The 21716-nt window shown below is 36.3% G+C and overlaps 1 protein-coding gene across 2 annotated transcripts in view; it reads right to left on the reverse strand.

The window, feature by feature from the left end:
• ADCY1 (adenylate cyclase 1) overlaps positions 1-21716 on the reverse strand; it is a 221490-nt gene that overhangs the window by 57854 nt on the left and 141920 nt on the right. For both annotated transcript variants that reach the window (XM_034416445.3, XM_034416444.3), the window contains exon 7: positions 12734-12875. In XM_034416445.3, the coding sequence (XP_034272336.1) occupies positions 12734-12875 (142 nt within the window). The remainder of the gene's footprint in view (positions 1-12733; positions 12876-21716) is intronic.

The following is a 21716-nucleotide window of genomic DNA, read 5'->3' on the forward strand; positions in this document are numbered from 1 at the left end:
AACCAGTAACTTGCTTAGTCAGAGTCACTTGTCTAGAATGTTAAAATTCCAGGTTCACCACCTTGAAAATGCAAGTTACATAGTTAAAGATGGAGATATTGTTGCTGAAACCATATTAATTAGTGGTGTTTATTACTTAAAGCCAAAGCCTAAAACACAAACACAGGCAAGTATGCAAACTCCAAAAAGGGAGAACACAGGCCCAGATAGAGATGCTCCAGAGAGAGATCCTGTTGCTATTCCTAAGGCTCCTAAAGCCAACAAAAATAGAATTGGTAAACAGGTTGCTCAGAGCAAGCCTGAGGTTCCGCATAAAAATGTTAATGTTGAGAATTCACTAACTGGTAAACCTTTGCATTCCAGGTGTATCCACAAATGGCATAGAAGATTGGGGCATGCCAGTTTCCGTGTTCTTAGGAAGATGCCGGAGTTCGCAAAAGGTTTGGATCTAAAGGGGTGTAAGGTGTTTTTGGATTGTGCTGTATGCAAGAAGGCCAAATCCAAAGCAGCAGCCATTCCCAAACACGCTACATGCCTGTCAACACGCATTTTTGATTTGGTTCACATTGACATAGTTGGTCCATTCCCACCATCATTTGGTGGTAGAAAATATTTTCTAACAATTGTTGATAATTACTCTAGATATGGATACGTATATCCTATGAAAGAAAAATCAGAGACCTTTCAGATCTTTAAAGACTTTGCAACCCTTGTTTCTACCCAACACCAAGTTTGCATCGCCAGAATCCAGAGTGATTGTGGTGCCGAATTCATGTCTCAGCATTTCCAGGACTGGATGCGTAAGAATGGAATTATTCATCAGACGTCGGCGCCTTACACACCGGCTCATAATGGAGTCACAGAACGAAGACAAGGGGTACTGCAAACCATGATGCGTTGTCTCCTAGAAGACGCCAACCTTGGTAAGATATACTGGGGTGAAGCTATCAAGTATGCAAATTACATTGTAAATCGTACTTGGAGCAGTGTAACAAATCAGACTCCTTTCTTCATGTTGTATGGCTACAAGCCCGATCTTAAAAACATCCATATTTTTGGTTCATATGCTATGGTGAACATTCCCTTAGCTCAAAGAAGGAAAGGAAGTCCAGCAGCAAAGAGATTGAGATTTATGGGTATTGATGATAACTCAAAATGGAGCAGATTTATTGACTCTAAACATGCAATTGTGATTTCCCAATCTGCAAATTTTGAAGAAGATATTGACTGGTCCAGGATTCATTCCAATGATCCTGGAGTTTATTTTCCCAGAGATGATACTGCTGATGCTACGCAGATTGATGATCAAGATTCCACTGGTTCTTCTCAACCCGATGTTCCGTCTTCACAAGCCGCGGATGCTGATGCTAGCAACGAAAGTGAGGGCGAGGACGAAGCAGAAGAAGATTGGACAGTTGTTCCGAGACGTTCCAAGAGGGCCACAAAAGGAATCCCTCCACAACGATATTCTTGGCAACTGACAAAAGCACCCTTGCCTTTGATTTGCAATGTTACACTTCCACCTGATAATTTCACGCAAATCAAGCAGCTCCCTGATTCAGAGCAAGACAAATGGTATGAGGCAATGCAGGTTGAAATGGACAGTCTAAAGAAACTCAAAGTATTTACACCTGCAAAACCTCCAGCAAACAAAAAGGTCATTGGCACTCGATGGGTCTACAGAATCAAAAAGAAACCAAATGGTGAGTCATTGTACAAAGCCAGACTTGTAGCTCAGGGTTTCGCTCAACGTTATCCTGAGGACTACACAAATACTTACTCACCGACAGTCAGAACTGAGAGTGTAAAAATTGCTTTAGCAACTGCAACTATCCTTGGTTTAGAAGTTTTCCAGTTTGATGTTGACACGGCTTATCTGCATGCAGACCTAGATGAAGAGATCTACGTGAAAAGTCCTCCAGGATTCCGACAGCAAGAAGGGGATACCTGGTTCCTAAACAAAAGTCTTTATGGTCTGAAACAATCTGGTTTAATGTGGTATTTATGTCTTACTGACAAACTGAATTCAATGGGCTTTATTAAGTCCGAAACTGATGAGTGCGTGTTCACAAAAAGATCTAACAATGCATATGAGATAGTTCTTGTTTATGTTGATGATATTGTTTATATTGGTCCAAATAAGTAAATGAGTGAAATTTTTGCCAAAGCTTTGCAGAGATACTTCACATTGAAATCATTAGGTCACATTAGCACTTATTTAGGTGTTCAGATTGAAAAAACACAGAAGGGGTTTAGTCTTTCACAAGAAGATAAAATTGAACAAATTTTGCATCATTGCAACATGAAAGATGCTAACACAACAAAGACACCCATGCAAACAGATTTTCACAACTTGACACAAGAAGAAAGTCGTGAATTCGAGGATCAAACACTTTATCGTTCAGTCATTGGGTCACTGTTATACATTAGTAGTTGGACCAGACCCGACATTGCATTTAGTGTTAATCTCTTATCTCGACACGTAGGTAAGGCAAAACAGTTTCATTGGACATGTATTAAGAAATTATTGAGATACCTAAAATACACCAAACATTTGAAGTTATTGTTAGAACCAACACATACTGATTATGCAGAATTAAGTTGTTATGCAGATTCTGATTGGGCAAGTGATAAGAAATCACGCAAAAGTACTTCAGGTTATATGATGTTCTTAAATGGATGTCCTGTTTATTGGCAAGTACGTAAACAGAATTTTGTTTCGTGTTCATCTACTGAAGCTGAATATGCTTGTGTTTCAGATGCATGTAATTCCCTAACTTAGTTTGATGCTTTAGTCACAGATATCTGGACACACCTGATCCGACCGATCACCCTGATGGAAGACAATGAATTGGTGGTTTATATTTCTGAATCTCATTTTACAGGTTCTAGGTCCAGACACATTGACATCCGTTACCAAAACATAAAACATTTAGTGAAAAAAGGTTTTGTTAAAATGCAATATGTATCTACACATGATCAAATTGCTGATATGCTCAACAAACCACTTCCAGCAGCTCAACATGAGTATCTGCGTGAGAAGATGTGCCTTATTTGATGATGAACTCATATTCGCTCAACTAGCAAAGAAGGGGAATGTCACTGCGTTATTTTATTTGCCAGCTGAACTCATCATTTCTGGACTGTCAGACTCTCCGTAGCTTGCCAACTTCTTATCAGTAAGCTACGTGTTTCCGTATCCACCCACATTCCTTTCACTTGCTTCTCACACACTCTTTCCTTTGTTCTCTTGCCAGAAGTCCGGCTGGACCAGCAGGAGATCTCGCTTGCCAAAATATAACAATTTATCTTTCTTAGTTAGTGAGGTGTTTTATTTTCTTTATAACAAATAAATGAGTTTTATTAGAAACTTTTCTTCGCGTTTCTTTTTCAGAATATTGCAAACAAGGAGGAGCCACGATTCATCTCCTCTAATTAAACCAGGGTAATTAGTCCCAGAGCCAAACATGGGATTAATAAATGCCCTGACATGCCCATTACTTCTTGTCCTGCCCTAAGGTGCTTTGGAGAATAGCTTGACTTCATCTTCTTTGTGACAGCCCCTCAAGCTCTGAAAGATTTTGTTGAGTAGTTGTTTGCCAACTCCTTCAGAACCCTGAGATGTAATCCATCTGTTCCTGATGATTTGAACTTCTCCAGAATGAACAGATGTTCTCTTACCATTTTCTTTCCTATTTTCACTTGCATTCCTCCTACAGTGCAGCTTTTGATAGGTTGGACTATTTTTTTCCTTTTACCAGAAGATACATGCAAAGAATGATTTAAGCATTTCTGCTTTCTCCTTACTATTTCATCTGTTAGTAAGAATTAAGTCCAGTATAGCTGACACTCTAGTTCCCTCCTTTACATTTTGAATGACAAAGTTTTCAGCTAGGATCATCAGGAGCCTCTTTCATTTACCACTTGCTTTAGAGTTTATCTCCCAATTGATATCAGGTAGTTATAATCCCTTATAACTATTATTATTTTATAATATGTTATTTTATAACTATGATAATTATTATCATAGCCTCCCCCTGAAATGAAATACACAGACACTCACAAAAGAGCATTCATCAATAAGTTCTAAAAAAGTGGCACAACCCAGCATTCCTGCGACAGAAAAAGAAGTATTCCAGGCTTCCCTAGGAAAAATGGTGAATATTGGTGATAGGATATTCAATTCTTAGGGGAAGAGAAACTATAGTCTGCAGACTAGACAGTCTATCTAGGGAGGTATATAGTCTCTGTGGAGCAAAAATCAAAGATGTACCTGAGTACCTTACTAAAATAATCAATCCCACGGATTACTACCCCTTTCTTATCTTAGATGTGGGGACCAATGACACAACAATAAATCTGTAAACAATAATAAGAAAGTACAAACAACTAGGAAAGAAAGTTAAAAAAAATAGGAGCACAAGTGGTTTTTTCACCTATACTTCCAACAAAAGGCCAACATTCAAAGAGGGACCAAAGGATTTTAGAAACGAATCACTGGCTTAAATAATGATGTTGTCAATAGAACTTCAGCTTCCTAGACCATGGTCTGCATTACCTACATGAAGGGCTCCTGGCAAGGGATGGACTGCACCTCACAAAACCTGGAAACAATTTATTTGGAAAACAACTGGCTCATCTTATCAAAATATATTTAAACTAAAATTGAGGGGGGCAATTTTCACAAATTCTAGAAACTAATTCCAAGCAAAAATCACTAGATAACCAATCACATAAGAAGGTAGAGAAAAAATAAATAAAAAACCCCTAATGAAATAGAGAGTGATGGAAAGGATGGCAATCCCAGTTACGAAGTAGGAGATATAAGAAACATACCCAAGATCAATAAAGGACTCAAATGTCTATTCACTAATGCTCAAAGTTTAGGGAACCATCAGAGTGAACTTGAATATTAGTACATGAAGGCAGGTATGATATAGTTGCCAGTACTGAAACTTAAGATGAAACTCATGACTGGAATGTACTGCTGGAAGGATACAAACTATTCAAAAGAAACAGGTCTAATAAAAGAGGAGGTGGAGTTGCATTATTTGTAAAAGTTATTTCTAAGAAATACACAAAACCAAGGATGAAAACCTCCTAGAATCCATATGGGTCAATATAAAAGGGGGGGGGGGGATGACTTTGCTATAGGTATATACTACAGGCCACCAACCAAGCAGAAGAAATAGATGAACTTTTTGCTAACCAATTAACAAATATATGTAGGAAACATGCCATAGTAGTAATGGGAGACTTTAACTACCCTGATATCAACTGGGAGACAAACTCTGTGGCAAGTGGGAGATCAGACAAATTCCTAACCAACTTAGCTGAAAACTTTGTCATCCAAAAGGTAGCAGAGGGAACTAGAGGAAAAACTATATTGGATCTAATTCTTACTAGTAGAGAAGAAATGATAGAGGGAGTTGAAGTTGCTGGAATCTTGGGCGAAAATGATCACGTCATACTGGAATTCAATATGATGCAAACACAAACCATAGAGTATAATCCAAACTTTAAAAAAGCTGATTTTAATGAACTCAGAGAGAACCTAAGCAAAATTTCATGAATAAAAATCCTAAAGAGGAAACAACTCAAGAAGAATGGGAAACTCTGAAAAATGTAATCATAAAAGTCCAGTCCAACACAATACCACTAAAAAAGAAAAACAAGAAATCCAAGAAAAAAACAGCATTGTTCCACAAAGATCTCTCTGATATGTTGAAAGACAAAAAGGATAAGTACAAAAAATGGAAAGAAAGACACATAACTAAGAATATCAGCAGATAGCCCAAATCCGTGAAAATGAAGCCAGGAAAGCAAATGCTCAGAATGAACAAAGACTTGAACCAAAATCAAAGATAATAAAAAATTACTTTCAACATATAAATAGCAAGACAAAAGTCAAGGAAACAGTCCACTAAAGAGAAGAGGGCAAGGAAATAACACAAGAAGTAGAGTGAAAGCAGAGCTGCTTATCTCATTTTTTGCATCAATCTTCACACAAAAAGAAATTATATCCCAACCTACCAAAAACCTAACTGTAAAAAACAGACTAGAAATAAAAATTAAAGTAATCAAGAAAATGGTAAGAGAACACCTATCTGACCTCGATGAATATAAATCACCGGGACCTGATAGATTATATCCCAGAGTTCTGAAGGAGCTTGCAGATGTAATCTCAGAACTATTTTATCATATCTTTAAAAAAACTTGGAGCACTGTGGAACAAAAGGATTGGAAAAGAGCTGATGTGGTTCCTATCTTCAAAAAAAAAGTGGGGGGGAATCAGACCCAGGAAACTAGAGACCAATCAGGCTAACATCAATACCTGGGAAGATACTTGGGGGGGGGGGGAAATAGATCTGTGAACATCTAGAAACAAATAAAGTTATAAATAGTAGCCAGCACTGGTTTGTTAAAAACAGATCATGCCAAACCAATCTTATTCATTCTTTGACAAAGTGACTAAATTAATACACCATTGAAATGCTGTGACATTAGACTACAGCAAGGCATTTGACAAAGTAGAGTACAACCTACTTCTTGATAAGTGAGAAAAATGTGGGATAGACAGCATCACCACCAGATGGATTTGTAACTAGCTGACAAACCATATTCAATGAGTAGCCCTTAATGGTACTACATCAGTGGTGGGTTGCCGCCGGTTCAGAAGGGTTCTATAGAACCGCTAGTAAAAGCGGTGGGAGGCTCCACCCACTGAACCTGACATTATCAGAAGCAATCATTTGGTGTGTGGTATGCACTGCGCATGTGGGTGCCAAGTGCGTGCTTGGCGTGCAGCGCACATGCACAACCAGTAAACCAGTAGTAAACTGGTTCAGATTTCATCACTGCCTGGAATACTGCATCCAGTTTTTGTCACATTACAAAAAAGAGGTTGATATTTTGGAAAAAGCACAAAGAAGAGCGACTACGATGATTAAAGGCCTGGGGAATAAAACATGTGAAAAACAGTTGCAGGATTTGAATTTGGCTAGTCTAGAGAAAAGAAAGACATTGGGGGGGGGGACATGAAAGCAGAATTCCAGTATTTGAGAGGAGAGGGTCAATTTATTTTCCAAGGCACCAGAAGGCAGGACAAGAAACAATGAATGGAAACTAATTAAGGAAAGAAGCAATCTGGAATTAAGGAAAAACTTCCTAAGAGTGAGGACAATTAACCAGTGGAACAACTTGCCTTCAGACGTTGTTGGTGCTTCATCACTGGAAGCTTTTAAGAAGAGACTGGATAGTCACTTGTCTGAAAGCAGGATCTCCTGCTTTAGCAGTGGGCTGGAATAGAAGACCTCTAAGGCCCCTTCCAGCTCTATTCTGATTCTGATACTCTGGTGTGTCTTTAACTGATCTGCAAAACTTTCATCTATTTCCTCTGCTTGTGTGGCCTGTAGCATGCATCTATGGCAAAGTCATTCTTTTTTCCCTTTTATATTAACCAGTATTAACCCATTAAAAATGGTTTCATCCTTGGTTTTAGGCATTTCTATAGAGATGTAGTGATTTCCTACATATAAGGGAATTCTAGCTCCTCTTTTTTGGGTATGGTTTTTTGAACAATTTATATCCTTCCAGAAGTACATTCCACTCTTGAATTTCATCCCTCCAAGTTTTGGTAATGGCAATAATATCATACCTGCTCTCATGTATTAGAACCTCAATTTTGCCGTGTTTATTCCTCATGTTTTCAGCATTAGTGTATAGGCTACTGAGTGAGCCTACATTTGATTCCTATATCTTTTTTTTTTTAATTGTATTCCTTTTCACCACTCCCTACCTCATTGTTTAGTTGTCTTTGGATTTATACTTGGGATTGGCACCATCTCTTAAACCAGTGATTTACTTCTAAAATTCTCTGTTCCCTCTTTGGACATTAACCTTTTATTGGAAGTACAGATGAAAACACCACATGTGTTCATATGTCTTGGTTTTCATGCCAAGCTGCTCATAACCTCTTGATATTGTTTTCAGGCTTTTGTCCTTTGTCTCCACATTAAAGAGGAGAAGAGGATAGTAATCTATAGGCTTGATTATTTTAGTAAGTCACATCTTTGATCTTTGCTCTAACCTCCCTAGATTGATTGCCCAGTCTATAAATTGCTGATTCAATAATAGGGTTCAAGACATTTTTAGCTAACTGCTGTTGATATGATTCTTATTAACCTGTTGCATGATGCTATTTTACATTTATTGCTGATTTGTTTTGAAGCATATATTTGCTATAAGCAACCTTCATTTATTTCAATCATAGGAAAATGGAATTTAAATGTCCAGATAAATAAATATGCCCCAACATTATCTTATTCTCTATGTTTTTAAAAGAACAACTTTACACCATCTGTATCTTTTGGTAGCCAACATAAAGACAGCAGTTTAGAATACAATCCAGTCATAATGGGTACATGATGTTTAATGTTACAATGGTGAGAAATGGCAAGTTATTTCTCTTTGCCTAGTATTTATACTCTGAATACTTCACTGTAGATATAACCTTAGATTGGGATTTAAGCTGTCATTTCTTCATTTTCAGAATGTGCTGGTATATTTTGTTCCTACTTTAGATTTAATGAAGAAGATGCTAAAGTACCTATTACATTAAACTAGATACAATTAATCCTGATTGCTCTGAAATGCATAGGTTAGGTTCTGTCTTACATTGGTTCCTGCCAAGAATATTTTTTTAAATGAACAGAATGATGATTTGATGTCCATCTCATAAAAAACCCTCTTGCAATTGCTAAGGTTTCCTACAAAACAAGATGTGCTGCCTCTTTAGAATTTGGAGGATGACAAGTTAATAAAATGTTTAAAAGTTTTGAATATTTTAGATTTTATCTTTATGTAAAAGTATAACTGTAAATGAAAAATTTTCAAGTACTATTGTATTAACTCTTAATAAGTTTGATAAAATGATGGTGGGATATATTGTCAGTTCACATTTCTAGACATTTTTATTTTTTAAGTCCAAAATAATTATTTTACTTTTGAATAAAACGTTTTTTATCATCTGTTAACAGTGAGTTATTCCTTCTTGTGTCTTGCTGAAGAAAATCTTACTTCATCAAAAAGAATGATGCACAGCGAATATAGAAAAGTTTCATATTAGAAAAATATATCTCAGCTTTTGGATGCTTGTGGGGAAGTCATGTAAGAATAAAGTAACACAAAATGTTAATATACAAACCAAGACTACAGCATCTGGACTAAGATAAATAGAACAATTCAATTTTCTCTAATACCCCTACCCAAAGCCCACAGTCACTCATGAGAATGCTCCTTTGGTTTTTAGAATTCCCACCTCAGTCAATGCCCAAAGGAGATAGGACAGTACTATACAAACACATTTCTTTGGGAAATTGTGATGATTTAATAATCCATATGTAAGTGCACAACAGGCATGAAAAGCTTAGATAAGTTAGAATGCACCAGCAAGTGACACTGTGACTGATCTACAGGCCCAAGGGAAAAGTCAGTTGATATATCAGTGAAGCGTTTTTCCTGCCAACTTGGCAGACACTCCACTGATGCATACTAGAGATCTAATGCTGTTAGCCAAGCTGTACAGGAACATCTGTCACTTTGATAGATCAATTACTGACACAATAAGAGGGGAGCTGCTGTTTATTTTTATGCAAAGATGAGACGATGGATTCCTCACAATCCAATAAAAGTACAAGTACAGTCAGTATATATAATTTTACTTATGTACAATCAATAAATACAATAAATAGATACAAACTTTTATAAGATTATTTATCTGAGTTCCAAATTTATATGGATTTATTTTATCTAGGCAGTTTAAACAAAATGGGCTAAATCACATTTGTTCTTTAAAGGAATTTGCTATTCATTTCTAATACTGCAATAATAATTTCTTTCTCTCTGTCTCTCATCTATCACAACAATACCAGTATTTATTTAACCACCAGAACTTTTATTGATCTCTATATTTTTTTTCCAAATACTTTTTCAATATTTCAGATAGTATTGGCCTAATATCCTGTTTCCCCCAAAATAAGACATCCCCTGATAATAAGCCCAATCAGGCTTTTGAGCGCATGACAATAAGACCAAGAGCTTATTTCAGGGTTCAAAAAAAAAAATACAAGACAAGGTCTTATTTTCAGGGAAACATGGTAGGGAAAAAAAAAGAACTAAATTTTTAAAGAGGAGAATTTTCTATGAGGAATGGGTTCATGCCTTAGATTTACCTGTCTCTCCTATTTCCCTTCCTAATGGCTTCCCAATTTTGCCTTACTAGTCCCTATTATCAGAGAGTAATTGAGCCAAGATCAATTTTAAGCTTTTAAGCTAAAATTACAGGTTGAAGGGAAAGTTAATTTAGATCTTTTCTTCATTATAATTCTATCTGTTGATAACTGATAAAGTTGATAAAAATATAAAATATTTGCCAGTGTAGTGTAATTCTCTATTTATGTTTATCATTATTATTTAGTTACTGGATATTTCAGTGGGGGAGTACCACATTGGAGGTGGCTACTAGATTGATAGCAGTATGGCTATCTCTTTCTGCCCCTTGCTTCCCCCATCCAATATTTAATTCCAGATTACTATACTTTCATCATTTATTTTGTTATTTATCTTTATTGTTTCATTAATTTGATGTGTTTACACTTCTTTTCATTTCTCCATTTTTTCCTGTTGTAAATCTCCTAGAGTAATTCCTTGGTGAGATTGGTAGCAAATAAATTTAAGAAAGAAAAAAAAAAACAAGCAAGCTCTTTTCTGTCATAAAGTTTAACTTTTTCTTCCTGCAGAACAGTTTCCCCCCAAAAAAGCACTATATAATCATGCTGCACAATAGAGTCTACATATGAAAGGACATCCTCTAGAGGGAAGTTAATACCACCTTCTCAAATATCCATAGGTATGAATCTGAAAACAATTGTTTCATTAAATAAAGAAAAGAACTCTTGGTTCTTGGTTTTTATAGTGCAATTGCCAGGAATCCAATAGAAGAATCCAGTTTTACCATTGTTTCATATTCTTTCTTTCTAGAAACTATATGGAGGTAGAAAAAAGAATAATGGAAACTATCTGTCTGGAATTATATCAAGCACTTTTATTTATTTTATTGTGAAGTCTACCGTATTTTTTGTTTGCAAGGCATAATGTACACACATAATTATATAGGCAGTCTTCCTAAAGTTTACCAAGTAGCTGAGAACTACCAACAGAAATGATAATTTATTAAAATAATGTAAATAAAATATACCATAAATCAATAATTTATTTATAGTTTCAGACCAATAAAACACAGGGATACAGAATTTAAAATAGAGTCACCTATAAAATAGAAAATTTAAAATGTTCCAGATAGCAAAAAAATATTTCATTTTTATCAGAAATAAACCAAAACTCTACTGAATTTGCATGCCACATTAAATTTATGTAATGCAATAGGTTGAAAGCCAGTGAGCAAACCATATTAGTCTTTGCATGAATTCCCTGTAAAAAATTCATGATATATATAGAAATATAAAATAAAAGGGAGGTTTGTTTCTTTATTTCCTCTGGATTCCTACATTTTAAAAGTCTTAGGTTGAGATCTAGCCCTTGTTGTTGTTATTGTTTCTTTTAAGAAACTCCATCTTCAACATTATAATCAATCCAGCCCTGGTAATTTCCTCTGTTGACCAGCAATCTTCTTTTCAGGATATATTTAGTAGCCTGAAATGCAGTCATTCATAGAGAACACTTTCACTAACATTCTAACACTGGATCTAAACTTATGTTATACATTACATAAATGGCATTCATTTGCAACCTGTTTCCATGATCTATACAATTATCTGCCAACTGTAACACATAGACACTTCTACTAGATACTAACAATTCAATTATTAGGAACCTCTTTGTACTCAGTTACCATATGCCAAAATTGATGCTTTCTCTTCTTTTTTAGAATTTTTAATTCTTAAAATCAAGCGTTTTAAAAAGGCAGGATAAGACAGAAAAATATATACATAATACAAACTTTAGGAATACAATTAGGAATGTAAATTTAATATTTTAAGGACACAATGAATAGGAGTACAGATAGTCCTCAATTTTTGACCACAATTGAGCCAAAAATTTCTGTTGCTATGCAAGACAGCTATCAAATGAATTTTGCTTCATTTTATGACCTTTCTTGCTACAGTTGCTAAATGAATCACTGCAATTGTTAAGTTAGTAATATGGAGGTTAAGTGAATCTAGATGTGACTTTGCTTGTCGGAAGTTGTAAAAGATGATTAGACGTCCCCAGAACACCACAACTGTCATAAATACATGCCAATTGCCAAACATCTACATTTTGATCACATGACCACGGGGACACTGCAATGGTCATAAGTATGAAAAACAGTCATTGATCACTTTTTTCAACGCCATTTTGACTTTGAACTGTCATTAAATTAATGTTGTAAGTTGAGGATTACTTATAAAACAAAAAGCATAACCCATGTTGTTCTTATCCATAAAAATATGTAAAATAAATCGCATTTTGTACAATTTCCTTGTAAAAACTTTTTCTTTGTGGAAAAATGTTGAATAGTAAAATCAGAGAAACTTTCCATTCTTGAACATAGCATTTCAATACAAAATTTCCAATTCAATCAGTTTATCATCTGTTTATTATTTCATAATATTATCTAAGTATGTGTCAATTTAAAAATCTAATACATAATTAATAAAAATCAAGTGCAAACCTTTCTCCGATGAGATGGCACAATGAAAAAGGTTTCAATATTATGCTTCTTTAAGAAACTGTTCCTTTCATAGCCATATCCGGGTTCCACCTCATAGTCACCATTTAGGCACTCTAATGTAGTCTTTGTTACATGCACTTTCCTAAGTATAAATAAAGAATAGTTGTTTAATACTACGATCCATTAGCTTTTTTTATAGAATTCAGTCTGAATCTTTTTCTTGGTACATGAAGATCAACCCTTCCATTTTATCCTAAAAGATTTTCTTCTCAAACACAAACTGAGTGTAGATCAAACACAAGAAGTGAAGGCAATGGAAAATAAATTTGATCCACACCAAAATCAAAACCAATTAGTAGACTCTGGAAAACAAAATGTTAGGGAAGGAGAACTGCACACAATTTGGAGTCCTCATTCTTTTAAAATAAAATAAAAAATGGAATATATATACGCTGAGCTTGTTGATGGAAAGGTTGGCAGTTCAGTTGTTCAAATCCCAAGTGCCGCATAACGGGGTGAGCTCTTTACTTTTTCAAGGTTCTGCCAACCTAGCAGTTCAAAAGCATGTAAAAAATGCAAGTAGAAAAATAGGAGCCACCTTTGGTGGGAAAGTAAAAATTCCATGTGTCTTTGTCATTTGGTTATGCCAGCCACATGACCACAGAGTTGTCTTCAGACAGCACTGGCTCTTCAGCTTTGAAACGGAAATAAGCACTGTCCCCTAGAGTTGGGAATATATATATATATATTTTGATTCATAGGTATAAATGTGCGATATTTTTGCAATCAGGGTTTTTTCCTATGTTGAAAGATGTTAAAATGGCCATGGTGGGATGAAATCTCTATTCATCACTTTCAGACCAGGTCTGAAAGTAATGAATAGAGATTTCATCCCACCATGGCCATTTTAACATCTTTCAACATAGGAAAAAACCCTGATTGCAAAAATATCGCATATATATATATATATATATATATACATACACATATACACATACATACATACATACATACATATATACATATATACATATATACATATATACATATATACATACATACATACATACATACATACATACATACATATATATATATATATATATATATATATATATATAAATAAATAAAATGAAATATTAATGGATCCAATAGCCCTCAAAGCAGGAAAAAAGTATTTCATTATTTGAGGAAATTAAATCTGGACATACTTTGCCTATAAGAAGTGCACATTAAAATAAAAGACAGAAAATATTTGGTTAATAAAATATTAGGAGAGGAATTTATCTCAATGGGACTAAACAAGAGAAATGAAGTTGTTTTATATGTAAAACTTCATCTTAAACTTAAGCTTGTAATACGACATCAATATGGTAGTTTTGTAGCAATAAAAGTGGACCAAATGGGATAAAGATAATGGTAGTAGGAATTTATGTAACAATTGAAGACAAATCAAATTTTTTTGAACATTTTATGGCTGAATTAATATCATGAAAATTGGTGTAGATAAATGGTATGGAGTAACTTTGCTGATTTGACAGAACATCAAATAAAGGGATAAAACTTTCACAAGATAAACTACTCCAAGACTTTTTTTGAGTTGATGGACAATTTAGCTTCAAAATAATTAGCAAGAGACTATACCTTTTTACAGAAATCCACCCAAAATAGCAGAGAAGCATATTATATATGCAGATGGTGCAGCAATTCTCTCAAGGATACGCATTCGATTCGAGAACTCTAAATACTTTCATATATTATTGTAAAAAGAACCACTTGGAAATCAACTATAAAACTAATAATGGCATTTACAAATTGCCCTAAAAAGCATACCTGGATTATTAACAATCATTCCATCAAGCAAGTCCAATGCTTCTCATGCAGGATACAATCTGGGTTGGTCACCGGAGCCAAAGGTTTTGTCTTCCAAGCTTTCATACTCATGCTGGAGTCCATCTTCAGGGGACTTTTGTCTAACAGGGTGTATGCTGTTCTGTATGTAGTATTTATATGGTGCCTGTTATATGTGGCTTTTTAGATGTTGATGGCTGGCTATTAAGTTGTTGGCTGTTGTTTGCTTGTGCTGCCCAGTCTCACCTTCTTCCCTGAAGCTGGGCTTCAGCACAAGTCAGAAAACGTGGAAGACAAACCTCTGATCTCAGTGACCAACACAGATTGAATCCTGCAACATTATCCTAGGATACCTATATTCACCTTCATTCGAAATGCTTCTCATATCTGGGAGTAGTCTTTCAGGCTAATGGACATAAAAGGGATCATGTAAACTATGCTTCACAAAATGCACTTAGGATTGGAGCAGCTTTCTTAAGATTGTATTATGCCAGTGGAAGTCACTACATACTTGCAGCCATCAAACTTTCCAAGGCTAAGTCTCTAGCTCAATGTTCCCCAATCTTTCCGGCATTGCGGACTGGTAGAGTGGGGAGAGGGCATTGTTCCGTGTGAGTGAGTGTGGGCATGCAGCTCCATTTGTGCAAGTGGCGGGCATGCATGTCTGTTGCTTGAACAAATGGAACTGTGTGTATGCATGCACTCGCCAACCATTTCTGAGACTGGTTCCAAGCAGCCTGGTACTGTATCATGGTCTGTGGTGTTGGGGACCCCTGTTCTAGCCCAATTATTATATGGTGCACAACTTGGACCACTTTCATACCATTAGAACTTGTCCAGTATAAATTCCTGAAAGTAATTTTTCAAATTCCACAGTGTGTCTCTAATGCCTCATTACACATGGAGGATGGAATGATGAGAATGGAAACCAGAATTTGCTAAGCCATGCTATTCTACTTGGTGAAACTGATATTTGTCCCTCCAGGTTTAGTGCCTCTGGTATTAGAAGATAAGTTTCAAAATGGGTGGAAACAAGTCGTTTATAACAAGCTCCTTCTCCTAGGACTGTTCCCCACTTAACTATTATCTCTGAGCTACGATACAGCTTCTTCACCTGGGAGCGCAGGAAGACCCCTTGCAAGAGCGAGCTGAGGATTTTGCGCAGTATCTGCACAATAAAATCGCTCAAATTTGGGAAGGCTTGGACTCTGACTGGGTAGGTTCAGGCGGGATGTCTGAGGCGGGTCTTGAGAATGTTATCTGGGATGGGTTTGACCCTGTGACTCCTGAGGATGTGGATAGGATGCTGGGGAAGTTGAATGCTACCACATGTTTATTGGACCCGTGTCCCTCCTGGCTGGTGCTGGCTACCCGGGAGGTTACACGAGGCAGGCTCCAGAGGATTATAAATGCTTCTTTGAGTGAGGGTTTTCTGCCTCCCACCTTGAAAGAGGTGGTGGTGAGGCCCCTCCTCAAGAAGTCCTCTCTGGACCCGGCTGTTTTGGCAAACTACCGTCCAGTCTCCAACCTTCGCTTTGTGGCAAAAGTTGTTGAGAATGTGGTGGCGCGACAACTCCCGCAGTACCTGGATGAAATTGTCTATCTAGATCCATTTCAGTCCGGCTTCAGGCCTAGGTACAGCACGGAAACGGCATTGGTCGCATTGGTTGATGATCTCTGGAGGGCTCGGGACAGGGGTTGCTCCCCTGTTCTGGTCCTATTAGACCTCTCAGCAGCTTTTGATACCATCGACCATGGTATCATGCTGCGCCGGCTGGAGGGGTTGGGAGTGGGAGACACCATGTTACAGTGGTTCTCCTCCTATCTCTCCGACCGGTCGAAGTCTGTGTTGGCAGAGGGGCAGAGATCAACCTCAAGGCTCCTTGTTTATGGGGTGCTGCAAGAGTCGGTCCTCTTGCCTCTCCTGTTCAACATTTATGTGAAGCCGCTGGGTGAGATCATCTGTGGTTTTGGGGTGCGGTGCCATCTGTACACTGATGACACTCAGATGTACATCTCCACCCCAGACAACCCCAATGATGCCCTTGAAGTGATGTCCCGTGCCTGGAGGCCATGCGGGTCTGGATGGGGAGGAACAGGCTCCGACTCAACCTTTCCAAGACCAAGTGGCTGTGGTTGCCGGCATCCCGATATAGCCAGCTGCTGCCATCGCTGGCTATTGGGGGTGAGTCATTGGCCCCCACAGAGAGGGCTCGTAACTTGGGTGTCCTCCTGGATGCACGGCTGTCTTTAGAAGAGCATATGACAGCCATGGCCAGGGGGGCTTTTTATCAGGTTCGCCTGATTCGCCAGTTGCGTCCCTTTCTGGATCAGGACTCGTTAAATACAGTCACTCATGCCCTCGTCACTTCTTGCCTGGACTACTGTAATGCTCTCTACATGGGGCTCCCCTTGAGGAGCACACGGAGGCTCCAACTGGTCCAGAATGTGTCCGCGTGGGTGATTGTGGGGGTGACATGGTGCTCCCATATAACACCTCTCCTGCGTGAGCTTCACTGGCTCCCGGTGGTCTTCCGGGTGCGCTTCAAGGTATTGGTTCTCACCTTTAAAGCACTCCATGGCTTAGGGCCCAGGTATCTATAAGATCACCTTCTGCCACTGATAACCTCCCACCAGCCAATATGCTCCCACAGAGAGGGTCTCCTCAGGGTGCCATCGGTCAAGCAATGTCAACTGGGGGCCCCCAGGGGGAGAGCCTTCTCTGTGGGGGCACCTGCCCTCTGGAATGAGCTACTCCCAGGGATACGACTGATCCCGGACCTCCGTACTTTCCGCCGGGCCCTGAAGACTTTTCTATTTCAGCAAACCGGGCTGGCTTAAAAGTTTTAACCGGTTAATTTTATGGGTAAGGGGTTTTAAATTGGGGAAGCCAAATTAATTTAATCATGTTTTAAATTATTTTAATTTTCATATTGTATGTATTTTAATCTTGGCTGTTCACAGCCCTGAGTCCTTCGGGAGAAGGGCGGTATAAAAATTTAATAAATAAATAAATAAATAAATAAATAAATAAATAAATAAATAAATAAATAAATAAATAAATAAATAAAAAGATACCATACGAGGGATGAAATCCAGCAGGTTCTGACAGGTTCTGGAGAACTGGTAGCGGAAATTTTGAGTAGTTCAGAGAACCGGCAAATACCACCTTTGGCTGGTCCCAGAGTGGGGTGGGAATGGAGATTTTGCAATATCCTTCCCCCAGAAGTAGGGAGGGAATGGGGATTTTGCAGTATCCTTCCCCTGCCACACCCACCAAGCCATGCCCACCAAGCCACATCACACCCACCAAGCCACGCCCACAGAACCGGTAGTAAAAAAAAATGAATTTCACCACTGTACCATACCCTTTACCAGTGTGCCCTTGTGACTCAGGACAAGTAGAAACTATTGAACATGTTCTTTTGTACTACCAGTTTTAAACAGAATTCCAAAATATTCTAGTTGCCCAACTACTAACTAGTAAAACAAGATATAATGACCAGAAGTAAAAATATTTCTTGCTTTCTAATATTAATTCTGAAATAACATATAACATTGCCAGATTCCATATGGTGGCATACAAAATTCAATAAAGAATAATAAGAGCAACTGAACTTGTCTGTGTAGGAAATGGCTTTGCCTCACCATTGGTCATTGGTCATTTTTAATGTCAGCTACTGTGCAGTATCTTCCTCAGATTTATCAGGGGGCTCTATAATTCTATATTTTAGGTTAGTTTGAACTAATAAGAATAACGTGGTTAAGGAATTTTTCTATGTATTTATTTTTGGATATTCTGGATATTTGAAAATTATTTTCTTTTCTTCTTTCTTTCTGCTGGTTATTGACCACAATAAAGTTACATGTATGAATCATTTTCCATAATAGATATGATGTGGACTTCCTAAAACTTTGCTGATAAAGTCTCAAAAGTGAATGTTTTGCCTAAACATTTTTTGGGTCATAATCCAGTTTTTCTGACGTTTACAAGACCAATATCATAGCTCAGAAGGAGATTGAATGAGAATCAGAAGAAGATTTTAAAACACAACAGAGAGAAACTGAATATTTTAATAATAATTTGAGGAAAGGCACACATTTGATGACTATTTGAGGAGGCACAAAGCTGTTATGAGTGGCTATTTCATCTAATACAATCATTTAGGGAAAAAAACTCAAGAAAAGATGCAAAATATGAACTTAAAAAGAAAGATTTGATTTACTCCAAAATTTCATATTAAATTAAATTACTTTGCCAACAACTGTCTATTTTAAATTTTCAGGAAGTGGAAATAAAATGTAACCATGAGAAAAAAAGATATTTTGAGTTTGCAAATAAATCAGGAAAATGGTTTGCATATAGATTAAGAAAAGAAACAGAAAAGATGATGTCTGGTAAAATCCAAGAAGGCAAGACAGTATTGATAGATGATGACTCTATTAAAATTTTATTATATAATTTCTATTTAAATTTGTACAATAAAAATGATAAAGTTAAAATGAACGCAGATTTCAAGAATCACTTTGTGAGGCGTGCCATATATATAGTTTGGAATAAATACAAATATTTTTTTTTCTAAAATAGCTCTTTGTCATCCAAAGAGGACTTCTTTAGGAAGGAAATGGCAGTGAATCTTAATTTATGAGTTTATGGTGAAATAATATCCTTCATTCAAAGTGAACCCACCCTTAAATCAAAATAAGATTTAGAGCTACAAGGTCATAAATGTCATTTGTTTACCTATTTACTATTGAAAAAAAAAAGGTTACTTTAGATTAAAAAAAATTGTGATTTGATCTTGCTGTAAGGAGGGGGAGAAACAGTTTCCAATTTTACTCACTTCTGATTGGACCAGCTGTGTGGGTTGTTAAACAAAGAGGCATAGACTAAGTTCTTTTTTTGTAGCTCATATTACAGTGGTGTTGTTTGGCCCTATGAGGGAGCCAAACAAAAGGTTGTAGTATTGCTAATCCTTTTTAATTATCCAGTAGCATCATTTTAACACATTGGATTTAATGTTATAAATTAGTCTAAATTCTAAATCTAAAGTCTAAATCTAAATCTAGATTCTAAATCTAAAGTCTAAAATTCTTAACTTTAAAATCTAAGCTTTAGCTACAGTCTGACAGAACGCTTATGTGTAAGAGAATGGAGAAAATGGAAAGAACATCAGGAGATACAGAATCTTTAAGGCCCTTTTTGGATGAATATACAGCAAAAAAACATGAATCCAAACTTGATACACTTTCAAAGAAACTCCATGAGGAGAGACAACATTTGGCTAGAGATATCAAACAGGTGAAGTGTTTATAAGATCCATAAGAGTGAATCTTATGGAGCACAAACTGGAGAAGAAAGATGTTTTGTATGAAGCTGATTTGGATGAAAGGTCTTTTTTGGAATCTCACCTTAAAGAACTTCAATTAACATTTCTAGCAATTCCTGAACTGTCTGGAGATTATATTAGATTAAGGATAATTAAAGCTTTGGCTCAATTAATTAATTGGGAAGAAAATATTCTTGACCTGGAAATAGACAAAGAATATACAGTAAACTCCAGATTTGCTACAATGAGAAAGTTACCAAGGGATGTCTTAATTCGTTTTGTAAGAACAACAACCATGTTTTGGATTGCCACGTTAAATCCAAACTATATCTGCTGATTTAAAGAAGATCACTGGAGTTGTTTTATATATAAAACCCCAATTTAAACCTAAGTTACTTTTATTAGATGAATATGGTAGTTTGTAGTAATGGAAATTGAACTTAATAAAATCAATAGTAGTTGGACTTTATGTGCCAAAATGATGATAAAAGTAAAATTTTCAAATATCTTATGGATCAAGTACTGCCCTTTTCATATGAAAATTGGATTATGCTGGGGAATTGGAATGGAGTGAGTTCCCCAGTTTTGGATAGAACATCTATGAAAGGGATTAAATTCTCCCAGGGTAAATTACCAAAGCCTTTTTTGAGATGATGGACAATTTAGCATTAATAGATTTGTGGAGGCAAAGAAATGGCTCTGCTAGAGAATATACTTTTTTCAGAAAGATATAAATCTTGTTTAAGGATTGATATGATAAGCACTTCTAAAAACCTTGCAAATAACATTTTAATCTTTTCTCTGATCACAATTTAGTTCTTTTGGCATTTAGAAAAAAAGAGTTTGAATTACAGATGGGGATTAAATGAATCTCTTTTGCAAAAGGAGACAATTGCAAAGGACTATAAAAAGAAATTTAATGAATATTTTGATAATAATCTAGGTATAGGGAGACAAATTTAATGATTGTTTAGGATGCTTTATATGACAGTTTATATGTCACAGCAAGTAAAAATTATTGTCAATGGTGATTTAACTAATTCATGTGAAATTCAAAAGGGTAAAAGAAAAGGATGTCCCTTGTCTCCTTTGTTGTTTATTTTGGGGTTGGAAACTTTGAACAGAGATATCAGGCAAGATGAGAAAATAACAGGTATCAAGAAGGAAGTTTATAAACTGAGGGAATCTGCTGATGATTTGGTTATAATCTTGCAAGGCTCCAAAAATAATATAGAATATTTGATGAGGAAATTAAATGAATTTGGGGTTTTAGCAGGTTTTAAAATAAACAAAAAGGAAATAACAATGCTTTTTAAGAATCTGATCCCACAAGATTGTGATATGTTGACTAAAAAGTCTGGTTTTAGAGTTGAGAAAAAAGTGAAATATTTGGGGGTCAAAAGACAAACTATTTCAAAATAATTATATGCCCCTCTGGAATGATATTAAAAAGAACTTATTTAGATGGGATAAACTGCATTTATCATTATTGGGTAGAATTTCTGTAATTGAGATGAATTTCTTACCAAAGATGCTTTTTTTGTTTCAGACGTTACCAATACTTGCAACTGATACTCCATTAAACAATGGCACACAGATATTTCTAAGCTTATATGACAAGGGGAAAAAAAACCCAAGACTCAGATATAAACTACTATAAGATGTTAAGGAAAGAGGAGGTTTGGGTTTACCAGATTTGAAACTGTATTTTGATGCTTGTTGTTTGGTCTAGTCTGGCTAAAAGAATAGGTGAACTTTCAGAATAAGAGATTACTTGATTTAGAAGGTCACGAATTAAGATT

This window comes from Pantherophis guttatus, chromosome 4, assembly GCF_059756535.1.
Source record: "Pantherophis guttatus breed Tessera chromosome 4, ASM5975653v1, whole genome shotgun sequence".
Classification (NCBI taxonomy): domain Eukaryota; kingdom Metazoa; phylum Chordata; class Lepidosauria; order Squamata; family Colubridae; genus Pantherophis; species Pantherophis guttatus.